We start from the raw sequence: 24,881 nt of genomic DNA on the forward strand, positions 1-24,881 counted from the left end.
AAGTTAGCGATTATGCAAACTGAATTGAATTTTATTTAGATTTATGCCACAAATATCCATTATTCAATAATGTCTGTTTATTTATTAATGGGGGCAATGACACTATCTGTGTACGTCGACAGTTAAATAAAAAATATTGTTTAGGATTTCTTAACTAAAATTCTATTGGTTAATTATTGATTTAAGCACAGCCTTACAATATGAATAAATCACAATTGTAAATGCTAAAACAGAGAGATATTCACGCGTTCAGGAAACACCACCCTTGACCCAATACCCTTTTGTCGTATTTCATATTTAGTGACAAATTATAAAGTAAATAGTTGTGAATAAAACCTTCAAATAGCTGCTAAACACATACGCACACATAGGCGTGTCGAGTAGGTACGCATTTACTATGATGGCATACAAACCGGCTCAAATGTCATTCGTTGACTAGGGCAATATTGAATCGTGTCGCGATAGATTCAAAGTTGTATTTAGAATGTATTGGATTCCCAAAATTCTGATCATAGTTCAGTGATGTACAAGTTGATCGTCGATGACCGAATCCGGGTGGCCGGTATTGAGCCGGCTTGTTTGCACCGTTTTGACATTTAGTACGTTATTTTGCTAGGAGAAATGTATAAAAGATTATGTCGCTAGAGCTTAGCCATCAGTCGCTCATTAGGTCTCCGTCGAACAGAAGTAGTCCAAATAATCCTCAAAAATGAAACTGGTGGGTTATCTAATTGATGTTTAAATTAAAATTACGAGTGAAATTCAGCGAATCTCTAGTTTCCCTTATAAATCGTATAATTGCAAAAGGCGATTAAACTTGGTTTCATTTGTTTTGACAGTGACATGTTGTTAGTAACTTATTTAATTTTAATTTCGTGCAATTATCGACCTGGATAGAATATTAGCGTGGTCATCGTACCTAATTCAGAAATAAAAAATAATGAAACAAAATAAGGGGTTTCGATAATAAAATTGTCTAGAAAGAACTGCCGAAGAATTCCCGGCGTACCTGGAATAAGTGTGAGCATGATTGTTATAATGTGGTGTTATTATGAATATATTGTTTATGCAGGTTGTACTCGTCGTCGCCGCCCTCGTGGCTGTCGCCCTCGCCGCGCCCGCCGAGCCGGAGCCCGTCAAAATTCTTCGTTCCGATTTCGAACAGCAGCCGGAAGGTGGATACAATTTCGCGTAAGTAAAATCTTTCTTAGTGTCCCTTTTCCACTTTTATGAATATAAATCATGACTGCTGGGTGCGGTACTGTACAAGTATCTCAGGAATTTGTAAAATATTTTTCGGAATTTTATCTAGAGTCCTAATTTGTTACATTTAAAGTGACCTAAGAGAATTTCACAATGAACTAGTTCTGAATCCAAATTTATTCTATATACATATATATATATTAGGGTGATTCAAACTAGTACTGAAAACAAAATATTTTTATTTTTTTACTCTCACGTTCACAAATGATCTATTCCGTTAGAATACACTCTAGATTTTTAAATTGACATTTAGGGGTCGCTACCGATATTTAAAAATTTGTGAAATTAAACAATGATCGTAAATGACGCATTTTACTATGTAGCAGTCACACAAACTACTATAATAGGTAAATATTGTCATGAAACATACTAAAAGCTAACCATGATATGACACATCGCAGTTCTTACTTTGAAAAATCACCCTTATGTATATACCGAAATCATATCGAGATTTAAAGGTAAATGATTAGATTCCGGTTCAACGTCATTAATTAACCATTATTTATTTCAGTCTTGAAACTGAAGATGGCGTCAAAAAGGAGGAGGTCGGTGAGATTAAGGTCGTGAATGATGAGGAGAACAAACCCCACAGCGTGGTAGTCGTCCGCGGTTCCTACAGCTACACCGACAAGGAGGGAGCGCCCCACAGCGTCACCTACGTCGCCGACGAAAATGGCTTTCAGCCTCAAAGCGACGACATCCCCCAGGCGCCCCACGCTTAGGATCTCGACATGAACGACAGTGAAACCGTGCCATGAACTCTAGTTACCTAGTTAAGCCATAACATCGTCGGGACGCGAGCGTGGCATCCGCTTCGCACCTCCCCAGTTACTCTTTGTTAGTTTGATGCTGACTGCCATTTTTTTGCGTTTAACTATTATTTGTTGACATGTACTGTGATTACATTTGATAAAAAAACAAAAGATATTTTAATTTAACGAAGAACCCCAGTGTAAATTGAGTTTTTGTAGGAAGAGGAAATGCACGCAGCCCACGCAGTAATAATTCAATTTCCATACTAGTTGTAGCTGGAATGTATTTCACCTGTTTCAGTCCTCCGGATTTGATTACTCTTACTCGATCTTGAAGCTTGATACCGAGCATGGCACGCTCCATGGCTCTCTGTGCTACACTTTTATGCACAGCCACCTTGGTGAGCGTCCATGTCTCGGCACCGTAGGTCATGGTGGGAAGGACACATTGATTGAAGAGGCGAGTTTTCAGGCATTGTGGAATGTTAGCAGGTCTCAGGATGTCCGCTAATTTATTAAATGCCGCCCAACCCAGCTGAATTCTCTTGGAGATCTCCTTCTGCTGATGTGTTTTGTCAAATGATAGAATATGTCCAAGTTACAAGTACTTCTCGACCACCTCTAGTATTTCGTTCCCAACCTTTTTGATTGGAATCGATCAAAGTACCTACTACACCCAAACTATAGTAGAATACCAGTGACAATTATAATATTGATATTTTGAATCATATATCGATGGTATGCAGAAAGGTTTTTGTATTAATATAATGCTTCCTGGTCACAAATTTGTCACATCGCAGCCAATTAGTTTTAAGTTATTTGTTTACGGGACAGTGTGAGCTTGTACTATAAAAATATTAATGATGTAATATTTCCTTATTTATTTAATATATGTATACCTATCTATGTGTTTCTTGGACAGAGGACAACGGTATTATGGCGTTCGTGGAAGCGAATACAGAACGTAAAAGCCCATTCGAGAATGTCATGAAATGTAGGATGTGCATTGAATGAATGCTGCCTCTGGGGGCCTACCGCGAAAACCGAAATTCGCAAATTGCGGGGATCTTTCTCTTTTAGTCTCACTAAAATATGATTAGAGTGACAGAGAAAAATGACCGCAATTGACGAATTTCGATTTTCACGGTTATAGCCCTGACCAATAACCGTGAAATGAGACGCACGCAGAGACAAGCAGCAGCACTCGCGGGGATACTCCACAGTTCAACGCACTACATACACTACATACGTACCTACTAGGTACATAGGTCTAACTCTATACATAAGTACATATGTAAGGAGAAAATTGAGTGTAAATGTACAACGTACTCAAATTTTGAGTGAAGATGGTGGACTAACTCACTGGGCATTTCCTCCAGCTTGTTGCAGGATAGGATACTGTGGCCGCTCCTTCGCACACGTTGTATAGCGGACGCCGACTATTTGCGTATTATTGCATAAAAATCGTCGACTCCTGCGTATTTACGGAGGTCAATTTTTTTTGCAATTGTTGTGTACGTTTTATTTATTATTTTATGAATGATGACACCTACAATGTTATCGCGTAGATATACGTCTAACTCCACGTTGAAATTTGAATTGCCACGTTAGTTACGTACCTTATTCGCCCCTTCCATAGTAATTGGCCACTCCATAGTAAGGCAGAAAGAAACAAGACAACAGTACCCCTAGTGTAAGTTTTATCGACATCATAACGTGACGAACGCGTTTGCGTTAAGTCTCATTTTGTATAGGATTTTGAGTTTCCAAAACGTCCCGCTTGGCGCGCTCTTTCTAAATCCAATACAAAATGAGACTAAACGCAAACGCGTACGTCACGTTTCAGAATCGAATTTATTTACACTACGGGTACAGAAGTATTATTGTTAAGTTAAGAGTGGCCAATTACAATGAAGGGGCAGCCCTATCAACATTCAATGCACTTGCGCATGCATTAATACAACAAAGTACAATCCAAAAACATAAACAAGCTTTACAGGGTGTTAAAAGACCTTTAACTGTAAATAGAATTGCATATAAATGTACTCCAGTTTTCCGTGCACCAGTTTTAATAGGAAATACCAGCTGAGCCCCAATTCAGGTTTGATAATTTTAGGTAAATATCTTCGTCGCGCTGACAGGAGCGGCTTTGACAATTAGTGCGATACAAGTTGTATCGAATTTACGCAGGGTTTTACGCCTAAGCTGCAGTTGTATCATACAGCTTTGCGAATTGAAGCATTGAAGCATTGCAGCTTAGGCGAAAAACCCTGCGTAAATTCTTTGGTAAAATCTCAGAACTCGAGGAACTTATCTGTGTTGTGTTGATTTTTACGTATATTCATGCCGATTTTGCATGCATTTTTTGGCCGTTTTTAGTGCTGTTTGCAGTGACCTAGTTCTTATAACAAACAGAATATCATAAAAAAGCAAAATGTACAGTACAGACACAGGTAATGGTAATATTGAACTCATATAAAAAATATTCATCTGGGGCCGAAATCCAGAGAGGAAAATGTCGAGAACGTTTGTATAGATAAATTACCTCTAATGTTTCTTCTTTAGAGATGGTTTTTGTAGATTTAGTTTACATAACGTATTTCTGCAACGTTAGTTACTGCTAGTTTACAATATTTTGATATTTTTTTACTAAACGGAAAATAAATAAAAGTTTGTTTTGTTGGCATGAGTGACGCTATTATTTAGCAAAACATTAGCATCTTAACTAAATTTCCCCTTTGATGTTATGTTAAGTTGGGTTTTAAACACACACACACACACACACACACAAATTTATCTATTTTCTGCCCGAAAGTTAAGGAAAATAAAGCCCTGATTTTGGTAAAGACTCTTATGGCCTGAAATCGGTGTCGACGTAGTGTAGTTTTGAGTTATGCCTACCAAAATTGTGGACATTTGTTTCACTAATATTGTTAACTTTTAGGCACAGCAGACAAAATTGTAATCTTCCTAAATATTTGTACCTATGACCTGTTTAGAGACTTCTCAGCATTACATATAGGATATGAAGAAGATATGCCTAGACTAGATCATACGACACACAATGTTTAAAATTAAGTGCCCATTACAAATAAAATAGTCAGAAAACCACACCTTTTCTCTTCACTCTTACCAACTTTTGAGAAGCAGAGCCAATCGTAGTAGAAATCATATAGGAATCTCAACGAGTCGCAAATGGTGTTTTACGTGGTCTAGGAAGAGCCTGAATTGTATCTCCAATAAGCCGCCAGCTGCGGCAATAGACAATAGGGGTATTGCAGAGAAATAGTTGCGACAGGATAGAGAAATTAGAAGGTAAGAAAGGACGTGGGAGCACGGAATGCTCCATTATTAATAATTTTCACAGAGGTGAGAGGATACACATTTAAAAGTTTCGAGTATTGAAGACAATACCACGACCATTGTAACCTGCGTTACGTTAAACGTTAAAAATAAAGGTAGCATCACAGATGTAACATAGTATATTCGCGATAGACCCGGTATGTCTGATATATGTTAGAGGTTAAATCCTAATAATAACACGAAATGTATCAACATCTATTTTCTTCTTTAATAGGGGATATTACGCAAAAATCTGCGTAGATGGCGCCAATACTACATCGAAATTTCGTTACCTGCCGCTCTGTCACTTTTGCATATTCGAAATAAATATTTATTATTATTTTTTATTTTTATTTTTATTTTTATTTTAATTTTAATTTTATATTCGAGCGATAAAGAGGCCAGATAACGAAATTTCGATTTTCGCGTTCCGCGGTAGGCCTCTGTAAACTAAAAATTTGAATTATGTTGAACAGTTACGAATAAACGAGGTTTTCTTCTTGAGTATTAATCATAGAGTAAAAATAAACATAACCAAAGTTATAGGGAATTTTATGGTAAAATTTTTATTCGAAGTAATTGTATGCTATTCGTAAAAATATTCGAGATATGAGCAAAAAACTGAAAAAAGGTACCAATTTTGCTAGGTAAGTTACTAAATTCCATTCCCCAAATTATAAACAAAATTAAACAGTTTAAATTTTTCAGTTTTCATGCACCATCACATCAAAAAAAGTTGTTATGTGTAGCGTTAGCAAAATAAGTTAGGAAGCCGAGCTTTTACCGTTGAAATGCTTATAAACTGGAGATTTAAGTCGCTGGAAACCACATAAATAATGCCAAAACTATATTTTATTTTATGTTAGGATAGGGAATAGGCATTTCAGTCGTGATCGCGCAAGTTTTTATTCCCTTTTAACCCCATTAATGTAAGATAGAGAACTGTCGATTTTGAAAATAAAATAAATGATTGTGTGTTTACTGTTGTAGGTATTGCACAATAGGTTTAATCTTACTTTGGCAGCTTTATATCACCCGGTCCTGTAACACGAGAAAAATAATTAAAACATATTACCTACTCCTCAAACGATAAAACTTTTGTTTAACAACTGACTTCCTATTTTTCATACAAATTAATTATTATATTCAATGTACTCGTACGCTGGCATCATTGTAATTAACGTTGTTTGTCACGCTTTAAACATAACAAAATTATTAGTAGTATATTGCGTTTTAGAAAAAACTACAAAGTTTATTAAAAAAATTAAAAGTCGCTGAACAAATGTTGGTTAGATGGATCATACACATTTTATAGCAAACTTGTTCACGTATGTCCTGAAGATATCGCAAATTTAAGGGAACCTAAAACTACTAATTTTCATGCGGCACTATTACAGGTGGGATAATTTTTTTCAGTACTTGAGACTCTAATAAGAAAAATGGGATATATAGATACCAGAGTTGTTAACCTTTATTGTATTGCCCGCAGAATTTACCTTTTTCTAAAATGTGTTTGATCCAGATTGCGTATTGCCCACTGTTTATTTTTTCTCCTGTTGCAAGGCCCAGCTGGTATGTATGTGTTGTAGCTCTGTCAAGGATTAGTTAAACTTCCATTTAGAGCGTTAGTATTAGTAACGTTAATTGGCTTCCCGAAATATGTTTAAAGTTCAACGATGTAGACGCTCGTACTGATCATCGATGACGGAATCCGGGTAGCCGGTATTATATGTTTGCGTCTGACATTTGACATTGAGTGCGTTAGATTGCAGGGAGAAATGTATAAAAGATTTCGTCACGAGCGTTTAGGCATCAGTTGCTCATCAGTTTCTTATTGAATAGACGTAAATTATTATAAAAATTATCAAAATGAAACTGGTGAGTTATTAAATTTTATTTATAAAAAAATATTTATCATTAGTGAAATGTGCTTATAGTTATGCAGTGTAGTTATAGAAATACAACAAATTTTAGACTTTTCGTAGCTACAAAAAGCATTTTTTTTTATTAATACTTATTAGTTAATGAAGCACTTACCAAGGCGGTTCAAAATTCAAAATTCAAAATTCAAAATTCAAAATTTTATTCTGCAAGTAGGCCTCAAGGGCTCTTTTACAAGTCAATACAACATTTACAGTAACATCATATAGTGACATGAAAAATACATAACAACATTTTATAAATACAACAGCCAATACCTGGGTAAACATTACATTATAATAATCTTAAAATAAATAATTACTACAATACAATAGAGATGTATAGTCTCTATGGTTAAAAACACATTAAATCTGGAGATGTAAAAGGTCCCCAATGTCAGAGTACTAATATTAATAAAATTTGGAGGTGTAAAGTCTCTCCAAGTGTCAAAATAAAATTTATACTAAATAAATAAACCGCGTCTGGACTGTTAAACTAGCAGTCTCATAAACTAATGCTACATTCTGTACATAACTAGTATGTACCAAGTCAAGTATATTATACAATATGACAGAGACGTATAGTCTCCACGGTTAATACATTAAGTTTGGAGATGTATAAGGTCCCCACGGTCTGAGAAAAATAATAATACACAATAATAAGATTTGGAGGTGTAAAGGTTCTCCAAATGTCAAAGAATAAAAAAAATAAAAAATTGTATGAAATACATATTTCACGTCAAGAGACTGTTAAGCTAACAATCTTAAAACTAGTTCTACAGAATACATAACTACTATGTATTTAATATGTCAATGTCATCATCAAAATAACTAAAACATAACAAACATTAATACATAAGGTTGAACAGCTAGAAACAACAGCGCCATATGCCTCTCCGGGACACTGCACGCAAAACTATTACAGCTTTTGAGACTGGATACTTGGCCATGATTCCGTGTCTCCCAAGTAGTCATCTATTTTATAGTATCCCTTTTTGAGAAGTGCATTTTTGACGTATTGCTTGAATGAAGTATAGGGCAGGTTCCATGCCTCTAAGGGTACTTTGTTATAAAATGTTACACAGTTTCCCATGAACGATTTTTTAACTTTCTGTAGACGAAACTTGGAGACTACTAACTTATGTTTATTTCGCGTATTATAACTATGGATATTAGACAGTTTCTTAAAGGACTTTATATTCTTATGCGTATACATTATCACATCTAGTATGTATTGTGAAGCTACTGTGAGAATATCTATTTCCTTGAATCGTTCTCTCAGTGAGTCACGAGAAGCCATGTTATAAATGGATCTGATTGCCCTCTTCTGAAGAACGAAGATGGTTTCTATGTCAGCTGCTTTGCCCCACACCAGTATGCCATAAGACATAATACTGTGAAAGTAACTGAAGTAAACTAGGCGAGCTGTCTCCACGTCAGTAAACTGCCTGATTCTTCTTACTGCATACGCGGCAGAGCTCAACCTTTTCGCCAGGGCAGATATGTGAGGGGCCCATTGCAGTTTACTATCTAAAGTAAGGCCCAGAAAAACCGTATTCTCGACAAGGTCCAGCGTTTCGCCATTTAATGTGATGATAGTTTCAGATTTTCTTACATTCGGCAGCGAAAATTTGACACATTTCGTCTTTTCGTCGGTGTAAACGTAAAACCAAACAGCTGTCATGTAACAGGCGCCCGTGTCATCAAATATTTTAAAAGCATAAAACTGACTTTTTTATTAAAATATAAATTCTTGCAAAAAAAAAATCTTTTAAAATTCTTTATTTTTTTATTTTTTTTTTGAAACAATTGGGAACGTCGATAAGAAGTGCCAAATAGGTTAATTATATACTTATATTGTTGATTGCAATTTCGAAGACACTCATTTATTAATATTTTTAAAAATATAGGTATTAACTTGTAATTATAATAAAGTTATTGGTCTTCATAGCCGCAACAGTTTGCAGGGTCGATTTTAAGTTCACTAGTTTGTTTTATGATTTTAAATTAATGTTGACGTAGAATTATTAAAATACATAGGTAATACAAAACACCTCTTCATCTTAAGAAAACAATGTCTCATCATGCACTTATCGTATATAGGGAGCCTAATTAACGGATAACCTTCTTACCACCGACAGGGCACCTAGGCTGGTCAAGAAAATGTATAGCTACATTTTCTTGACCAGCCTAGGTCTAGTAAAAGATTTATGGTTTTCGAGATAATCGAACTTCTTTTTCTTTACGTCTTTTTTAATAGCTAGCAACTTACTTCACTTTAATCACCATCTAGTTCATATCTTTGTCTGTAAATACATATTTTTAATAGCATGTGTTAAACCATTTTAGAATCATCTATAGTATAGAATCTGACTAGGCAAACTTTGCACAAACTTGGCAGTTAGTAAGAATGCATACATAATATCTCTACAAGCTCCATACTTGAGTATGGAACACTCTATAGTAGGTACACAAGAATACAGGCGTGTCAAATGTTTTTCTACAATATATTTTGAATCTTCTATTAGTTATGAATATATTTATTATTTGTGTGCAGATTGTACTAGTCGTTGCCGCCCTCGTGGCCGTCGCCCTCGCCGCACCCGCGGAAAAGGAGCCCACCAAAATTCTTCGTTCTGATTTCGAACAACAGCCTGAAGGTGGATACAATTACGCGTAAGTCTAAATTTCTTTAAGACAGTATCAATATTAAACTTTGATACATTTTAGGGTGGTAATACAGTGGATACTTACATATAAGTAAAATGTATCCGTGTAACCGTGGCGGTAGTAATCGGGAAAATTATTCTTGAGCATCTTAGTAATGTGTTAAATTGCTAATTTATCTTCAAATAATGGAAAAGTATTTTTTAAAGGTTATGAACAGACAGGAATCCGTGGGGCAAAATTGTTTGACAAGTAGGGAGTTCCTGTATCGATAAACTCAACTATTGATGCTAGTTCTATATAGGTACTAGTGATCACTCAAGGGTTTGCTTGTAAAAATATATTTTTATTAAGAGTAAAAAAAAATATTGAATAATAACTCAATATACTCTTCTTCGTTTTCAAAACAGGTAATGAGAAAGTTTAAAATATTTGAATTCTATTTATTATTAGATATTACATTGACATCGTTCATTCGTAAAGTCGGTTTTGTTTTTTTAAGTAATACGAGTACGTCTGTAATTTCTGTGTTTACGTAAAAATTTTTTTAGAAAACATTGCAGACGTTTTATAGAATTATTCGTACTTATAGTTCGGAAAGCCATTTCCGTCAGTAGAAAAAGGCGGGAAACGTAAAAGATGTAGGCAAATTTAATCTGATATGAATTTCGCGCGTTTTTCTTCTGACAAATGGGTTTGCCAGAGTATAATTAGTAGAAATTCTGAAAACGCATACTTTATCTCCAATTTCAGGTTCGAAACCGAAGATGGCATTAAAAAGGACGAGAACGGTGAGCTTAAAACCGTGAACGACGAGGAGAACAAACCCCACGAAGTTGTAGTGGTGCGCGGCTCGTACAGCTACACCGACGCAGAAGGCAAGCCCCACTCCGTCACCTACTACGCCGACGAGACCGGCTTCCACGCCGAGAGCGAAGATATCCCCAAGGCCGCCTAGGCTCTCAATGGTCAAACCTGACCCTTAGTCAAACAGTGCCACGAACTTTAGCTTAGTTAAGTCATTATCAGGACGCGGGCGCGGCATCCGCTACGCGTTTCCCTTGCTATTATTTGTTTTTTTGATGCTCACTGCCATATTTTTTTACATTTATACTGATTTTGTAGTACTGTAAATAAAATTGATCAAAAAGAAGAATATATTATATTTTAATTTAACGACACCTTATCCCAGTGTAAATAAATAGGGAATATTACGAAAAACTCTGCGTAGAGCCAATAGCACATTCTGAGGGTCTACTGCGAAATACGAAAATCTAAATTTCGTTATCTGCCTCTCTCTCACTCTTGCATATTCGAACGATAGACAAGCAGATAACGAAAATAACGAAATTATTTTCGTTTGCGTTTCGCGGTAGGTCCCTGTAAACAAACCGCCTTGATGCATCAATTATATTTTATTCGCAACAAATTATCTGTGAAAACTTGTCAAAAACTGTTTAAGGCGTAGTATGTACAAGTTACTCTATGGTTTAGGATGTGCGCTAGAGCTGCACTCTGTTGGCAGAACATTGCAGTAATATTCCCTATTAAATGACTCGTAATATCAATCAATAAAGAATTCAGAGCGTACCTTTACTAGTTACTATTGATTAATTAGCGTCAAGGAATTATTCGGATGCCAATTGCAGCTGCATTACGAATGCAACATTATTGGGGCGGCGTTGAGGCCGCCGTAATGAGATGAGAGCTTACATATTGTATTCCTATACCTAATACAGTTTTATTTATATATTTATTTATTTAAACTTTATTGCACAAAAAAATAATAATGTACCAACGGCGAACTTAATGCCACGAGCACGAGGCATTCTCTACCAGTCAACCTCAGGGCAAAGCAGAAAAGATTGTAGGCGGAATTGGAGTTTTAACTGGAATTTTAAACTTTAACTTCAATTGTTTATTAATTAAATTGGTATTGGTAAGTACGAAATACTACCGAACACCACTCTCAGTATAACGTTATCTATGCACTGAATACTGGTATCCGTGTATTTAGTAATAGTAGATTGAGTCACAAGTAGGATTTGGATGACGGATCTGAAATGTATGGGAAGATCGTGGATCCGAATCCAGATCCGGATAATTTCACACATTTTGGATCCGGATTGCATACCCTAGTCACAAGGGAACAAAATTGTATATTTACGGCGACGGTGTACATTGAATTCTAAACGAAGCGAATGATTCTATATGAGGGATTCTAAAGTATAATCCTAAGTGTAGCGCGAGATCTAAGTATTAACGAACAAAGTGGAAATAATTTTGTTACCATGTGACACATATTGCTTTTCGCATCACCTATGGGGAAATGATTATGTTTTAAAATATTATTAAAGCTAAAAAATAGTATGCAAAATAATAGTGTCCTAGAACAGTAAACTACCACTTTCATCCCTCGCAGCAGGGAAGAAAAGTGTCACAATTGCAAAAAAAAAGAAAAATATATATATTTACAGCTTTTCACATGTGCATCGAAATTTATAACCGCATACCGGAAGAAATAAGGTCCACCTCTCTTCAGGCGTGCACTGATAAATTGGTTATTGGACAATATTGTAATGGGACTATTTTGTAATTTGTATTGTTAAATGTACTTTTTTTATTACTTGACACTATTTATTCTTATTTAATGAATTTTGATTAAATTGATTTAAAATTGTAATTCAATATTTGCATGCGGGCCGAATACACTGTGCATAAAAAACTGTATTACTAAGTAATCAAAAACTGTATTCTGGCAACTAAATTATTTGATTGATTGATTGATTCACTTTGATCCCTTTTAGCAGGGAAAAAATGCCAGTTTGATCTCTCCCAAGAGAAAAGAAAAAGCCCTTTTCCGAATAGATGACGTGAAAAGAATTGTAGATTACCTACTCCTAACCTAGTGATGGTTTTTTACGTACTCATACACTTAGGGCCTGGTTTATAATGTCCAAGTAAAGTCCTGAATAAGCTACTTGTCACTTATCTGACGAAATAGTCTTCGTTGGCGTTACACAATCTTCAAATAAGCTTAACTGGTAGATAGAGTGCTAATTTTTGAAAGAAGTTTTATCTGGCAGTTAAGTTATATGTTATTTAATTAGCTATCCAATACTTTACTTGAAAATTGTGAAACAGGCCCTTAGTTTAGTTGGAAATAAGACTGACGTCAGCTGTTAACGAGTATTAAATGGTAATATTCTTAATTGAACGCGGCATAGTTATGTGCCTATGCTTCGTCCGATAAAATTGTTTTGATGGAATACATTAAGATTTAAAATTATTAATAGATAAATCATATTTTACGTAACATGGCCGTATTAGTAATCCGGGTACGTCCTTAAACTACGTCCAAAAGAGAGGTATGGGCATTGTGAATGTCATCTTGCTTTGTGTGGTAGGGCACAGCCAGTGGATGTCATTCCAGATCTAGAGCAGAGCCCAACTGGGGAAATACCTCCACCTTACAGAAAACATCACCCAAATAATACTAGACCCTACTCATAGTGTTGTGTTCCTGCCGGTGAGTAAGGTAAGGTTACCAGAGCTCATCGAGGGGGGGCGGGTTTAGGGTCGATAACGCGCATGTAACTCCTCTGGAGTTGCAGGCGTACATAGGCTACGGAGACTGCTTACCATCAAGCGGGCCGTATGCTTGTTTGCCACCGACGTAGTATAAAACAAAAACTACTGTTAAGGATGATTTACGTTAGAACGTTCCGAGTCGTAGTACTTGATAAATAATTATTTCTCAAATGAAGAGCTACTTCAAAAACAGAACCAATGACCCAACGAGCCCCAACTCCAATCAAATCTTTTATTGACCAATTTTGTTTAAAGCGAAAATTTGTCTATTGAGTAGTATTCAAAGTTGCTGGTGAGGTAGGTTGGATTATTTTTAAATTTATTCGTCGTTTTTTCATTTTGATAAAATTTGTTGAGAAGATTCCCAATTTTTTACAACATAAGCGCAATTTCACCGTATGTCCTATAATATCTTCCACTTAGTTACGAAAACGTACCATGGAATTATCGTAACTGTTATCTATCGTATCGTAAATGGGAAAGTATATGTAGGTATATTCCGTCGCTGGTCACACGATATAGTTTGCAAATCTTTTTTTTAATGTTGATCCTATAAGGATTCTGTTTTTCTTAAAAGGTCTCTGGGAGGAATTTGAATTTAGTATGTTAAATATTAACCATTTCCCGCTGACAGATGATTTCAGTTATTTAGATAAAAATTAAGCATCAGGTTAATCAATTGTAAGAAAGCTCACGAAATCCTAATGAAATGTTGCAAACACATCATGTCTGGGCTCATTAGACAGGTCTCCGCAAGATAAATCGATAGAAATACAAGGGATGTGATTTACGAACAGCAAGACCCAATTTACATTTTAACCTGTCAATGATGTTAAGTGATATTATTAAGAGCTTTAACACTAGTCCGTATTAATTTGAGTCACAAATAACACCAATCCTTTGGGATCGTAAAAGATGACTCCCGCTAGACTGGTCCGGGCCCGGCTGAGGCGTCCGGCGCGTCTCTTTCTATGACGGCTGGAAAACGAAGCGCCGGCTCCCGCCCGGTCTAACGTGTAAGTAAGTCATCCTTTAGGTAGTAAGTTAGTAAGTGGTTTTCCCGTTAAATTGTTTGGGGTAGGTTGTACATCAATAAATCTAAATATAATCTGCTTCATCCAATGGCAAAGAAAATGCAATGGGTTGTAGAGTGGTTGAATTCCATCAAATCATACCAACCCATGAATATTGAAAGTAGGTGTTACGCGATTTTAACATGGTGTGTATCGATAACACAAAAAATTACCCTTACTTAATCATCATACATTATATACAATATTTACCCTGGGATGATATACTCGTAAATATAGATAATGGTATGATAAATTTATACCAAAACATGCTAGGCAAAAATTAATAGAAAACTTTAAAATAAAGTTAAAATAAGTCTGATATGTGTCGTGACAAGTAATTCCTAAATGATTCTTACTACTATTCAATTTGCAATTGGTTTAGTACCTATATATTAGACCTATACCATGTGTGATGAATAAACTATTATCTATCTATCTATGTTGAATTTTATTTTAAAGTTTTTTATTGATTGTTGCCGCAGCTTTGGTATTCTGCCGGGTTCTAGCAGTGCACTATGTGACAAATTAGTCCAAAGTTGCACGTCAAGGACAGGGATTAGTACAGAGTTGAATGTCAAGTACATTTTCCCGAAATGTCATCATAGTTCGATGATTTACAACCGGCCATCGATGACGAAATTCGGATAGCCGGTGTTGAGTCGGTAAATATGTTTCGTCGACATTTGACATTGAGTACGTTAGATTGCAGGGAGAAATGTATAAAAGATTTCGCCACAAGTGTTTAGGCATCAGTTGCTCATCAGTTTCCCATCGAACAGTCGTAAACTAAACATTATCAAAAATGAAAATGGTGGGTTTAAATATAATGTTGTGGTAAATAGAGTTTAGACATAGTGATGTGTGCTAAAATACAGTGTGGTTAAAAATGCAGCTACAATTGAGTTTCCCAACAAGCAATTAAGGATCTTAGCTTAATCTATTCGTCGTGAGATTGTGTTAATAAGGAGTAACTACATCATGATGATGATCACCAGCCTACCAACATTGAGCCGATATTCTACACTTCGGCACATTCGTTCCATTTCTGGGACAGGCCTCCTCAATATACAGCAAGTAGCAACTTAAGAACAACGGAAGAGCTCAGAAAAATCGATATTCGCTAATCGTCTACGTACCGTACGTTGTACACAATCGAGCGATAGCAGCAAATAAAAGATCGATGTAGCTAGATAGATTTTGCCTGACCAAAACTAATATAATGGTGTTAAAAAAAACATACTTAGCTTAAAAAAATATTTTAGGCAAACAAAAATTTGGCAAGCACCATGTTCAGGAAAAAATACAAATAGGAAGATTGTTTTCTTAACACGTTCGCTGCGGCATTGGGTCGATTCGGTATGCTAAATTACGTATAATATACTTACCTGATTGCCACAGCGGAGTTATTTACATAATAAAACAGGCGCTTTTGCTTTTTATTACTAGTTTTATAATACAGTGTATGTTGTGTACAGATTGTACTCGCCGTCGCCGCCCTCGTGGCCGTTGCCCTCGCCGCGCCCGCGGAGCAGGAGCCGCCTAAAATTCTGCGTTCGGACTTTGAGGTTCAGCCTGACGGTGGATATGCTTACGCGTAAGTATAATTTATATGAGATATATTTATAACACATATTTCTTATCCAAGTTATTCTGTTTCTGTTAGGATATTTTTCATTCCAAGTTTATTTTCCAGATTCTGAGAAATTTCATCTATCATATTTCCCGCCGCAATTTATATCTAGTATTAAAAAAGTAGACAATAACTTTGCGACCTTCTTGTAGTACCTTTTATAATATCAACTAAATGGGAAGTTCGGATAAAAAATATTAATTCATTTTAATCCTTTCAGTTATGAAACCGAAGATGGCATTAAAAAGGACGAGAATGGTGAGCTCAAAACCGTGAATGACGAGGAGAACAAACCCCACGAAGTTGTAGTGGTGCGCGGCTCGTACAGCTACACCGACGCAGAAGGCAAACCCCACACCGTCACCTACTACGCTGACGAGACCGGCTTCCACGCTGAAAGCGAAGACATCCCCAAGGCACCAGCCCAGTCCTAAGCTTTCGACGTAGACAACCAAACTCTAGTTACCTTGAGCTCGTTCTGATTTTAATGTCTTGTTCTAAAATTGTTGTGGATTTCATCTGTCAGCAGTCAAAAGTCACATTTCTTGACCAAAATCTGCTGTAGTGCAAATCTAATACAATTTCAGAACAAAAAATCAGAATCGGGCCCCTAGTTTAGACATATTTATAACATCGTTGGGACGCGAGCGCCGCATCCGCTTCGCGTTTTTTTCAATTGCTTTGTTATTTTGATGCGCACTGCCATGTTTTTTTTTACGTTTATACTATTTTTTGTTATAATATAATGTAAATAAAATTGTTTACGAAAAAATAAATGATATTTTAATTTAACGACGTTTAACCCTAATGATGGCCACCTAAACTACTCTAGATATAAATATTTTGAACATTTTAAATAGTAGGTATTTAATTCAATCAAAGCTTTTATATTTAAGTTTGTTGTTGTATTGTGCTACAATCGGATAATCCTTTATTTTATCGTTTTAATATTAAAATGGGACAAATTACGGGCACTAAGCTTCGGTGAATAAATTGAACGTGCCTGGCAAAGGTAATTTTCACATTAGAAAGGGCTAAAACGGGCGAACTTCAAATAGACTATGCAGTCAGCGTGCTATTTTACACGGTACAGCTATTTGCATTCGCATGAGTGGTTTTTATCTGCCAATATACCTACACTGTTTTAGTAAAAAAAAAAACGCTTCTCATGCTCGTAAAATTTACGTTTAAGTCGCGTGTAATAAAATAGCTTATTATATTCTAGAGCATAAAGTAAAATCTATTACAACCCTTATTAACTTATTAGCTATAAAGTTCAAAATCTACCATAAAAACTGCCCTCGCCGGCGTACCCCGACCGGACCGAGTACAATTTTCTTTAGTCTTGAAAAAATTTGGCAAAATAACCTAAAATATTGCATATTTTTGCATAATTTTTTCTCAATCGAAGTGAAAAGTAGAGTGTATAACTCAGGCGTAAATGTCCGATTTTAAGCCCTTGTTATCTTATTGTATCTACTATTTTTTATGTATACCAATCGTTTAGTGAAATCACAGTGATGAAAAAATTTGGTTATAAAAATTATAAATTGTTTATGCACTTAAGTTTTTTGCGTGAGTAACGTAACGAAACATGAGGCCTAAAATTCTTACAATTTGGTCAAGTTAATAAGATTTTGCCGTTATTAAACTAGAGATGCCACGAATAGTGGTTTTGGTCGAATTACGAATACCGAATATTCGAGCCCTCTCTCGGCCGACGCACCGAATATTCGGCACAACATATGAACATTTTCGACAATAAAGCACTACGCTAGGTATGATTTAATTGTTATTGCTTAGAACTAGTGAATTTTATTAGTCTATCCAATCGAACCCGAAATCGAAATGATAAAATTAAATTATTTTTAAACAACTAAACCTTAAAAAAGGGTCAAAGTATTTAACAACTTTCCAAGAATACATTTTACATATGAAATATAAATGGTTTGAGAGTATTTTTATTGTGTATTTTTTCATTTTAAGTAGGTGGAACAGATATTTGATATTCGGTCGCATAGAAGGCAGCATGCGGCCGAATACCGAATATTCTGCAAAGTGGCTAAATACGCTGAATACCGAATACTTGCCGAATATTCGTGGCTCTAAATTCAAATATTTAAAATTAAAAAAAAAAAAAAAACTTTGAAACTGCTGCCTAACTCTCAGATATGGTTAGATGCCTCATCGTGAAATTGGTAAGACGGATTAATGCCCTATGGTATAATAATAATCTGTCAACGCAGGACAGCTTGTGGCGAGCTGTTGGGTAGTAGCGACCTCATGTACCCGAGTGCACCTGGGGTGTGCAGTTACCCGCTAGGAGGGTGGGTGGGATAAGATTCTCTACCTCTGGCTTGCCTTAGCCGGTCGGCCAGAGTGGAGCTGTTAGAGCTATTAGCTCTAGGGGTGGAAGTGAAACATGCAGAAGACGCGAGTTGGCACAGTGGCTGCTAGCAGCCACTGGGTAGAAAGCGGCGTGCTGCCTCTGCGTGCGTCCCATGATACGGGCAAGGGCAGCATCCGCTCAGTGTACCCGTTACATTTCATTAAAGTGACAAAAGGGCATCTACGTGTTGGCTTCGGCTCCGCGCACGCCTCCCAAAGGTCCGGAACACCATTGTTCCGTGATGGGAATGACATAATAATTCAGCCTATATACGCGTTGGCTCGGGCTATAGTTCCCACGCTAGCCTAATGCCGATTGGGGACTACTACATATACAGCTTTGAATTTCTTCGCAGATATATGCAGGTTTCCTCACGATGTTTTCCTACACCGAAAAAAAATTAATAATTAGGTAGGTGGAAAGTATTTTTTATTTTAATTTGAACTTCGAGCAACGGCTAACAGTCATATATACCATATTATTCAGATAAAAGCTCTCACATTAGCTTCCGCATTGCATTATTTAAAAAAAACAGAGGTTAAGAGAATTAGGGACTTAAATTGTCGCTATTTACACTTTGATCGGAAAAATTCTGAAACCATATACAATCCGATCTTAAATTGGAATGTGTTTGAAATGGCCTTAATGTGTACGCGCCTTAAAAAAGTGAAACTGAATGAATGCATGTAATTTAATGATATTATTTTAAACATTTATGTTTATTCTATACATTTAAATATTAGATACAAGTAGTAGGTATACCTAATTTTTATACACGATAATTAAACATTTTGGCAGTTGCTATATTCTTATTTTTATGCAACAAAAAAAAATTGGTAAAGGCGGGAATAGGTATCGATACTAAATAAACTGTTTATAATTTGTTCTGAAGAAATATACCTATAATAAACATTTCTTGTGTTTGACTTTCCTCATTGTCAAAATGAAAATAAGAGTGTTAAACTGGGGTAAAATTAAAGTAACCATCTCACCCTCGAACTATTGGCGCTCGAAAGAAGTGAGAAATATCTCGGGTTATATGCTTTACTTTCCACCCTTAGTTAACAATCTACTATTAAAAAGAAACTTACATATACTATGTTGTATGAGGTATAAAAGCTTTAAGGGCAACTATACCGCAAAAAATCGCGCCAACTATCCTTTTTGACACGGATAGACACCTTTTAAAATTTTAACAAAACTTAGTAAAAAATAGCGATATTTGGCACCTGTATGTGCACTTGTGTATCGATATTTTTTAATAAAATATAATTTATACCACTTAAAAAATCATGCCATTGTAAAAACTAGTACCTGAAATTTTTAAGTGTTTTACGCCCTCGCCGCGGAGGTTATCGCAAACACATTCATTCCTGGGCGACGGCTTCCTATTTAAACTATTTTTTTCATTCCGTTATTGGGATGTTAGTTTTGTTTTAAAGTGAGGTACATATCCAACTGGAGCTTTTATATGGGTATTTTCATATTGTCCGATCCGATATCGGCTATAGGATCCTACATCCGCATTGTCGGGCCGCAGGGTGTACCTACTTGCAACGGCGCGCCTTGCCTGCTTCAGCGATCAGCGGTGTTGAGTTGGTAAATATGCTAATTTGCATCTACATTTGACATTGAGTGCGTTAGATTGCAGGAAGAAATGTATAAAAGATATCGTCACGTGTGTTTAGGCATCAGTTGCTCATCAGTTTCCAATCGAACAGTCGTAAACTAAACATTATCAAAAATGAAATTGGTAGGTTAAATTTAAATATAATTTTGTGATAGATATAGTTTAGACATAGTGGAGTGTGCTTAAATCCAATGTGGTTAAAAATACAGCTACGATCGAGCTTTCCAACAAGCAATTAAGGAACTTAGCTTAATCTCTTCGTCGTGAGATTGTGTAAACAAGAAGTAACTACATCATCATTATCACCAGCCTACCAACATTGAGCATTTATTCTACACGTCAGCACGTTCATTCCATTTCTGGGACAGGCCTCCGCATTGCACAGAAAGTATCAACTTAAGAACAACCGAAGAGTCTAGAGAAAGAGAAAGAGAGAGAGAGAGAGTAAACGTCTATGTATCTACTACTTTTACCGCCTTTTACACATTCGAGTGATAGTAGCAAATAAAAGAATAAAAAGTCGATAGAATTTGCTTGACCTAAACTAAAATAATGGTGTTTTTATAATTAAAAAAAATACTTTACAAAAAAAAACATTTTAGGTGAACGAAAATTTGGCTAGCACCATGCTCAGAAAAAATAAATAAATAGGAACATCGATAGATTCAATATAACATTGTTTTCTTAACACGTTTGCTGCGGCATCTTGTCGATTCGGTATGCTAAATTACGTAAATTACGTTTAATATACCTGATTGCCACAGCGAAGATATTTACATATAAAATAGGCGCTTTTGCTTTTTATAATACAGTGTATGTTGTGTACAGATTGTACTCGCTGTCGCCGCCCTTGTGGCCGTCGCCCTCGCCGCGCCCGCGGAGCAGGAGCCGCCCAAAATTCTGCGTTCGGACTTTGAGGTTCAGCCTGACGGTGGATATGCTTACGCGTAAGCACGTTTTTTTTAATACTACGTCGGTGGCAAACAACCATACGGCCCGCCAGATGGTTGTTTGCCACCGACGATAGATGGTAAGCAGTCTTCGTAGCTTATGTACGCCTGCAACTCCAGAGGAGTTACATGCGCGTTGCCGCCCCAAACCCCCCCCCGCCTCGTTGAGCTCTGATTTATATGACATATTTATAACACATATTTCTTAACCAAGTTATATCTGTTTTAAGTTTTTGTTAAGTTATTCTTCATTCCAAGCGTATTCAAAATAAAATAAATAAATAAATAGCGTAAATTTCATCTCTCATTTTTTTCGCCGCAATTTATATCTATGATTAAAAAAGTAGACAACACTTTTGCGACCTTCTTGTAGTACCTTTTAAAATATTCACTTAATGAGACATTCGGATAAACAATATAAATTTATCTTAATTCTTTCAGTTATGAAACCGAAGATGGCATTAAAAAGGACGAGAACGGTGAGCTTAAAACCGTGAACGACGAGGAGAACAAACCCCACGAAGTTGTAGTGGTGCGCGGCTCGTACAGCTACACCGACGCAGAAGGCAAACCCCACACCGTCACCTACTACGCCGACGAGACCGGCTTCCATGCCGAGAGCGAAGACATCCCCAAGGCACCAGCTCAGCCCTAAGCTTTAGACGTAGACATCCAAACCCTAGTTACCTTGAGCCAGTTCTGATTTTAATGTCTTGTTCTGAAACTGTTATGGATTTAATCTGTCAGTTATCAAAACTCACAGTTTAATCCAAATCTAATACAATTTCAGAACAAAAAACTAAAATCCGAATCGGGCTCCTATTTTGTTAAGAAATAACATCGTAGGGACGCGAGCGCGGCATCTGCTCCGCGTTTTTCCAGTTGCTCTGTTATTTTGATGTTCACTGCCATGTTTTTTTTTACGTTTATACTATTTTTGTTGTAATGTACAGCAAATAAAATTGTTTACGAAAAATCGAAATATATTTAATTTTAACGACGTCTAACCCTAATGTTTACTGACTAAACGACTCTAGATAGTATATAAATAGATTCAGACATAAATATATTTTGTAACATTTTGAATAGTAGAATTCAATGAATTTTGGCTTGTTGTTGTATGTGCTACAACCAGTCTAATTATATGCTTTAACGTTTAAATATGTGACCGCGGCCGTCAAAACGTCCTACTTTGTCGCTTGCCATAAGGACGCCTTGTCAGGATATTCGTATAATGATACAAGAAAATCTCGTCTTTATCGCCTTAATTGTGCCTAATGAGACGAGTCACTGGCAGCTTTGGTGGATAAATTAATATTTAGCAAAGATAATTTTCACATTATAAAGGGCTAAAATGGTCGAACTTCAAACAGACTATAAGTATAGTCAGCGTGCTATTTATACACCTAAAATACAATTGAAGATTCTTGGAGTTATGTGTGATGCGAGGAAATGGAAATAAAAACCGGCCAAGTGCGAGTCGGACTCGCGCACTGAGGGTTCCGTACCATTATTTACAAAAACGGCAAAAAAATATGTTTGCTGTATGGGAGCCCCCTTAAATATTTATTTTATTCTGTTTTTAGTATTTGTTGTTATAGCGGCAACAGAAATACATCATCTGTGAAAATTTCAACTGTCCTAGCTATCACGGTTCTTGAGATACAGCCTGGTGACAAACGGACGGACGGACGGACAGCGAAGTCTCAGTAATAGGTCCCGTTTGACCCTTTGGGTACGGAACCCTAAAAAATTACCCACGAATTTCTGAGGTCATAAGCAAGGGCGGATCCACCGTTGTGGGCACGATGGGCATGCCCACAACCCTAATAGGGTGCCCTATTGATTCGCCGAGTAAAATTACGCCGATTTTTGTTTCGCAGACGCTTTGGCAGAGGACGGTTTGGCAGAATTTCATTAAGCAGAGTAGTCAGTTGGCAACTTGGTACATTTACGAGTATAAGCGGATTTACTTTTCGTAGAGTAATCGTTTGGTAACCGTCACAATTACCCGAGAAACCCGTGGTCGAAACACGATAGGTAAAGTGATTTTTTTGTATTAATTATTACAAATTGGAGCATGTTAATATCAGCTGACCCCTACTTATTTACAAGAATAACATTTATTTACTAACATTACAGGGGCAATAATTGTTTTTAGCTTAACGAGTCTTAGAAACCCGAGACATTTACAAATATTAGTCCAAATTTCTAAAAATATTGCCAGCGTGGTTATCTATCTAAACAGGGCTCCATAGACTGCAATAAATTGTTTAAGATTTCCGATACATTACTTTATACGCCGGTAATATGTATGTACTCGTAGTACCGTAATTGCTAAATTAGTAACTGTCATTTTATTCGAAATTAAATTTAAAAACGTTACTCGAGTAAAAATTGTTTAATCCGACAGATTACTCTGCCAAATGAAATTCTTAGGTTACTAACGGATTACCAAGTTTTTTGCTAAATAAGAAAGTAAGAAATAAAGAAAAAAACTCTAACCAAGACTTTTTTTATGGTAGAGGAGGCAAACGAGCAGACGGATCACCTGATGGTAAGCGATTACCGCCGCCCATGGACACCTGCAACACCAGAGGGGTTGTAAGTGCGTTGCCGACCTTTAAGATGGGAGTACGCTCTTTTCTTGAAGGTTTGAAGGTCGTATCGGTCCGGAAATACCGCAGGCGACAGTTCATTCCACGTTTTAGCAGTGCGAGGCAGAAAGTATATTAGTGTAGTAGTGTTTTTTATTTAGTCATTTTAATACGTTGCTGTCTCTTTTTTATGTATAGCAAAAAAATCTAGTAACTTAACCTAACCACACAGTATTTTTACGCGACAGTTCGTTTTTGTGGGGGTCGCACCTCCAACCTAACTCGCTTTTCCGGCAACCGCTTGCATTTCTGGGGGTCGCAGTTCTAACTTAACCTGATTTTCTAACAAGAGTTCATTATTAAGTGTCGCAGTTCTAACCTAGCCCGCTTTTTTGGCAACAGTTCGTTTTTATGTTGTTGTAAAAAATAAATAAAAATAGACTAAACATGTTTGATAAACTAAAAATAGTTCAACATTTTTAAATCAAGTTAAAAAAAATTGGTCTAATGAATGTTGTTGAATTGTTGTTAGGGAAATGGTAATTTGTTAAATTGAAATCTGTCAAATAAGTATAGAGGAAAAGGTTGATTGAAAAATGTACAGTTGCAAAAAAATATTTGGGAAATGAAATTGGGTAATTTATTTTGTAAAACCAAAATTACCAAAAGTTACATCTAGGTACGAATAAATCCCTCTGCAAAACGATGTTCGGCGAAACGTTGTCAGCGAATCAATAATCTACAAAAAATATGTCGGGGAATCATTAGGTACCCCCTTATAGTCTTGTGACGTAACACTTTCACAGTCTATTGAGATCGATAGGCTGATGATCGTTCATGAACGACGACGATCATATCTCATGAGTCATGATTGTTCATGAGTGAGTTCGTAATCCGACTCGCACTTGGACGATTTTAGGGTGGCTGTGACCACAACCTTTTTTGAGGGCTAGATCCGCGCCTGGTCATAAGAAGGATTTTTTTATATACAGATTTAAGTCAATTCCGCCAAAAATTCCATCAAAAAAGCGTTATGCATTGAAACACGATAAAAAAGATTTTTGTTTAATTGGTATTA

The 24,881-nt window shown here is 36.3% G+C and overlaps 4 protein-coding genes across 4 annotated transcripts; all 4 read left to right on the top strand.

The window, feature by feature from the left end:
• The first annotated feature begins 584 nt into the window (after window positions 1-584).
• On the top strand, window positions 585-2,186 carry LOC133520064 (larval cuticle protein 1-like). The gene is made up of 3 exons (XM_061854355.1): window positions 585-718; window positions 1,073-1,191; window positions 1,775-2,186. The coding sequence occupies exons 1-3, from the start codon at window positions 710-712 to the stop codon at window positions 1,983-1,985; spliced, it is 339 nt and encodes a 112-aa protein (XP_061710339.1). The 5' UTR covers window positions 585-709; the 3' UTR covers window positions 1,986-2,186.
• A 4,920-nt stretch (window positions 2,187-7,106) lies between these two features.
• On the top strand, window positions 7,107-11,101 carry LOC133520065 (larval cuticle protein 1-like). The gene is made up of 3 exons (XM_061854356.1): window positions 7,107-7,235; window positions 9,834-9,952; window positions 10,697-11,101. Exons 1-3 carry the CDS (start codon window positions 7,227-7,229, stop codon window positions 10,899-10,901), a joined length of 333 nt encoding a protein of 110 aa, XP_061710340.1. The 5' UTR covers window positions 7,107-7,226; the 3' UTR covers window positions 10,902-11,101.
• Window positions 11,102-15,366: 4,265 nt separating this feature from the next.
• LOC133519459 (larval cuticle protein 1-like) lies at window positions 15,367-17,013 on the top strand. Its single transcript, XM_061853464.1, has 3 exons — window positions 15,367-15,418; window positions 16,083-16,201; window positions 16,458-17,013. Exons 1-3 carry the CDS (start codon window positions 15,410-15,412, stop codon window positions 16,669-16,671), a joined length of 342 nt encoding a protein of 113 aa, XP_061709448.1. The 5' UTR covers window positions 15,367-15,409; the 3' UTR covers window positions 16,672-17,013.
• Window positions 17,014-19,457: 2,444 nt separating this feature from the next.
• Window positions 19,458-22,590, top strand: LOC133520066 (larval cuticle protein 1-like). The gene is made up of 3 exons (XM_061854357.1): window positions 19,458-20,379; window positions 21,085-21,203; window positions 21,648-22,590. Exons 1-3 carry the CDS (start codon window positions 20,371-20,373, stop codon window positions 21,859-21,861), a joined length of 342 nt encoding a protein of 113 aa, XP_061710341.1. The 5' UTR covers window positions 19,458-20,370; the 3' UTR covers window positions 21,862-22,590.
• Window positions 22,591-24,881: the final 2,291 nt, after the last annotated feature.

The sequence above is a fragment of the Cydia pomonella genome, chromosome 7 (genome assembly GCF_033807575.1).
Source record: "Cydia pomonella isolate Wapato2018A chromosome 7, ilCydPomo1, whole genome shotgun sequence".
NCBI lineage: Eukaryota > Metazoa > Arthropoda > Insecta > Lepidoptera > Tortricidae > Cydia > Cydia pomonella.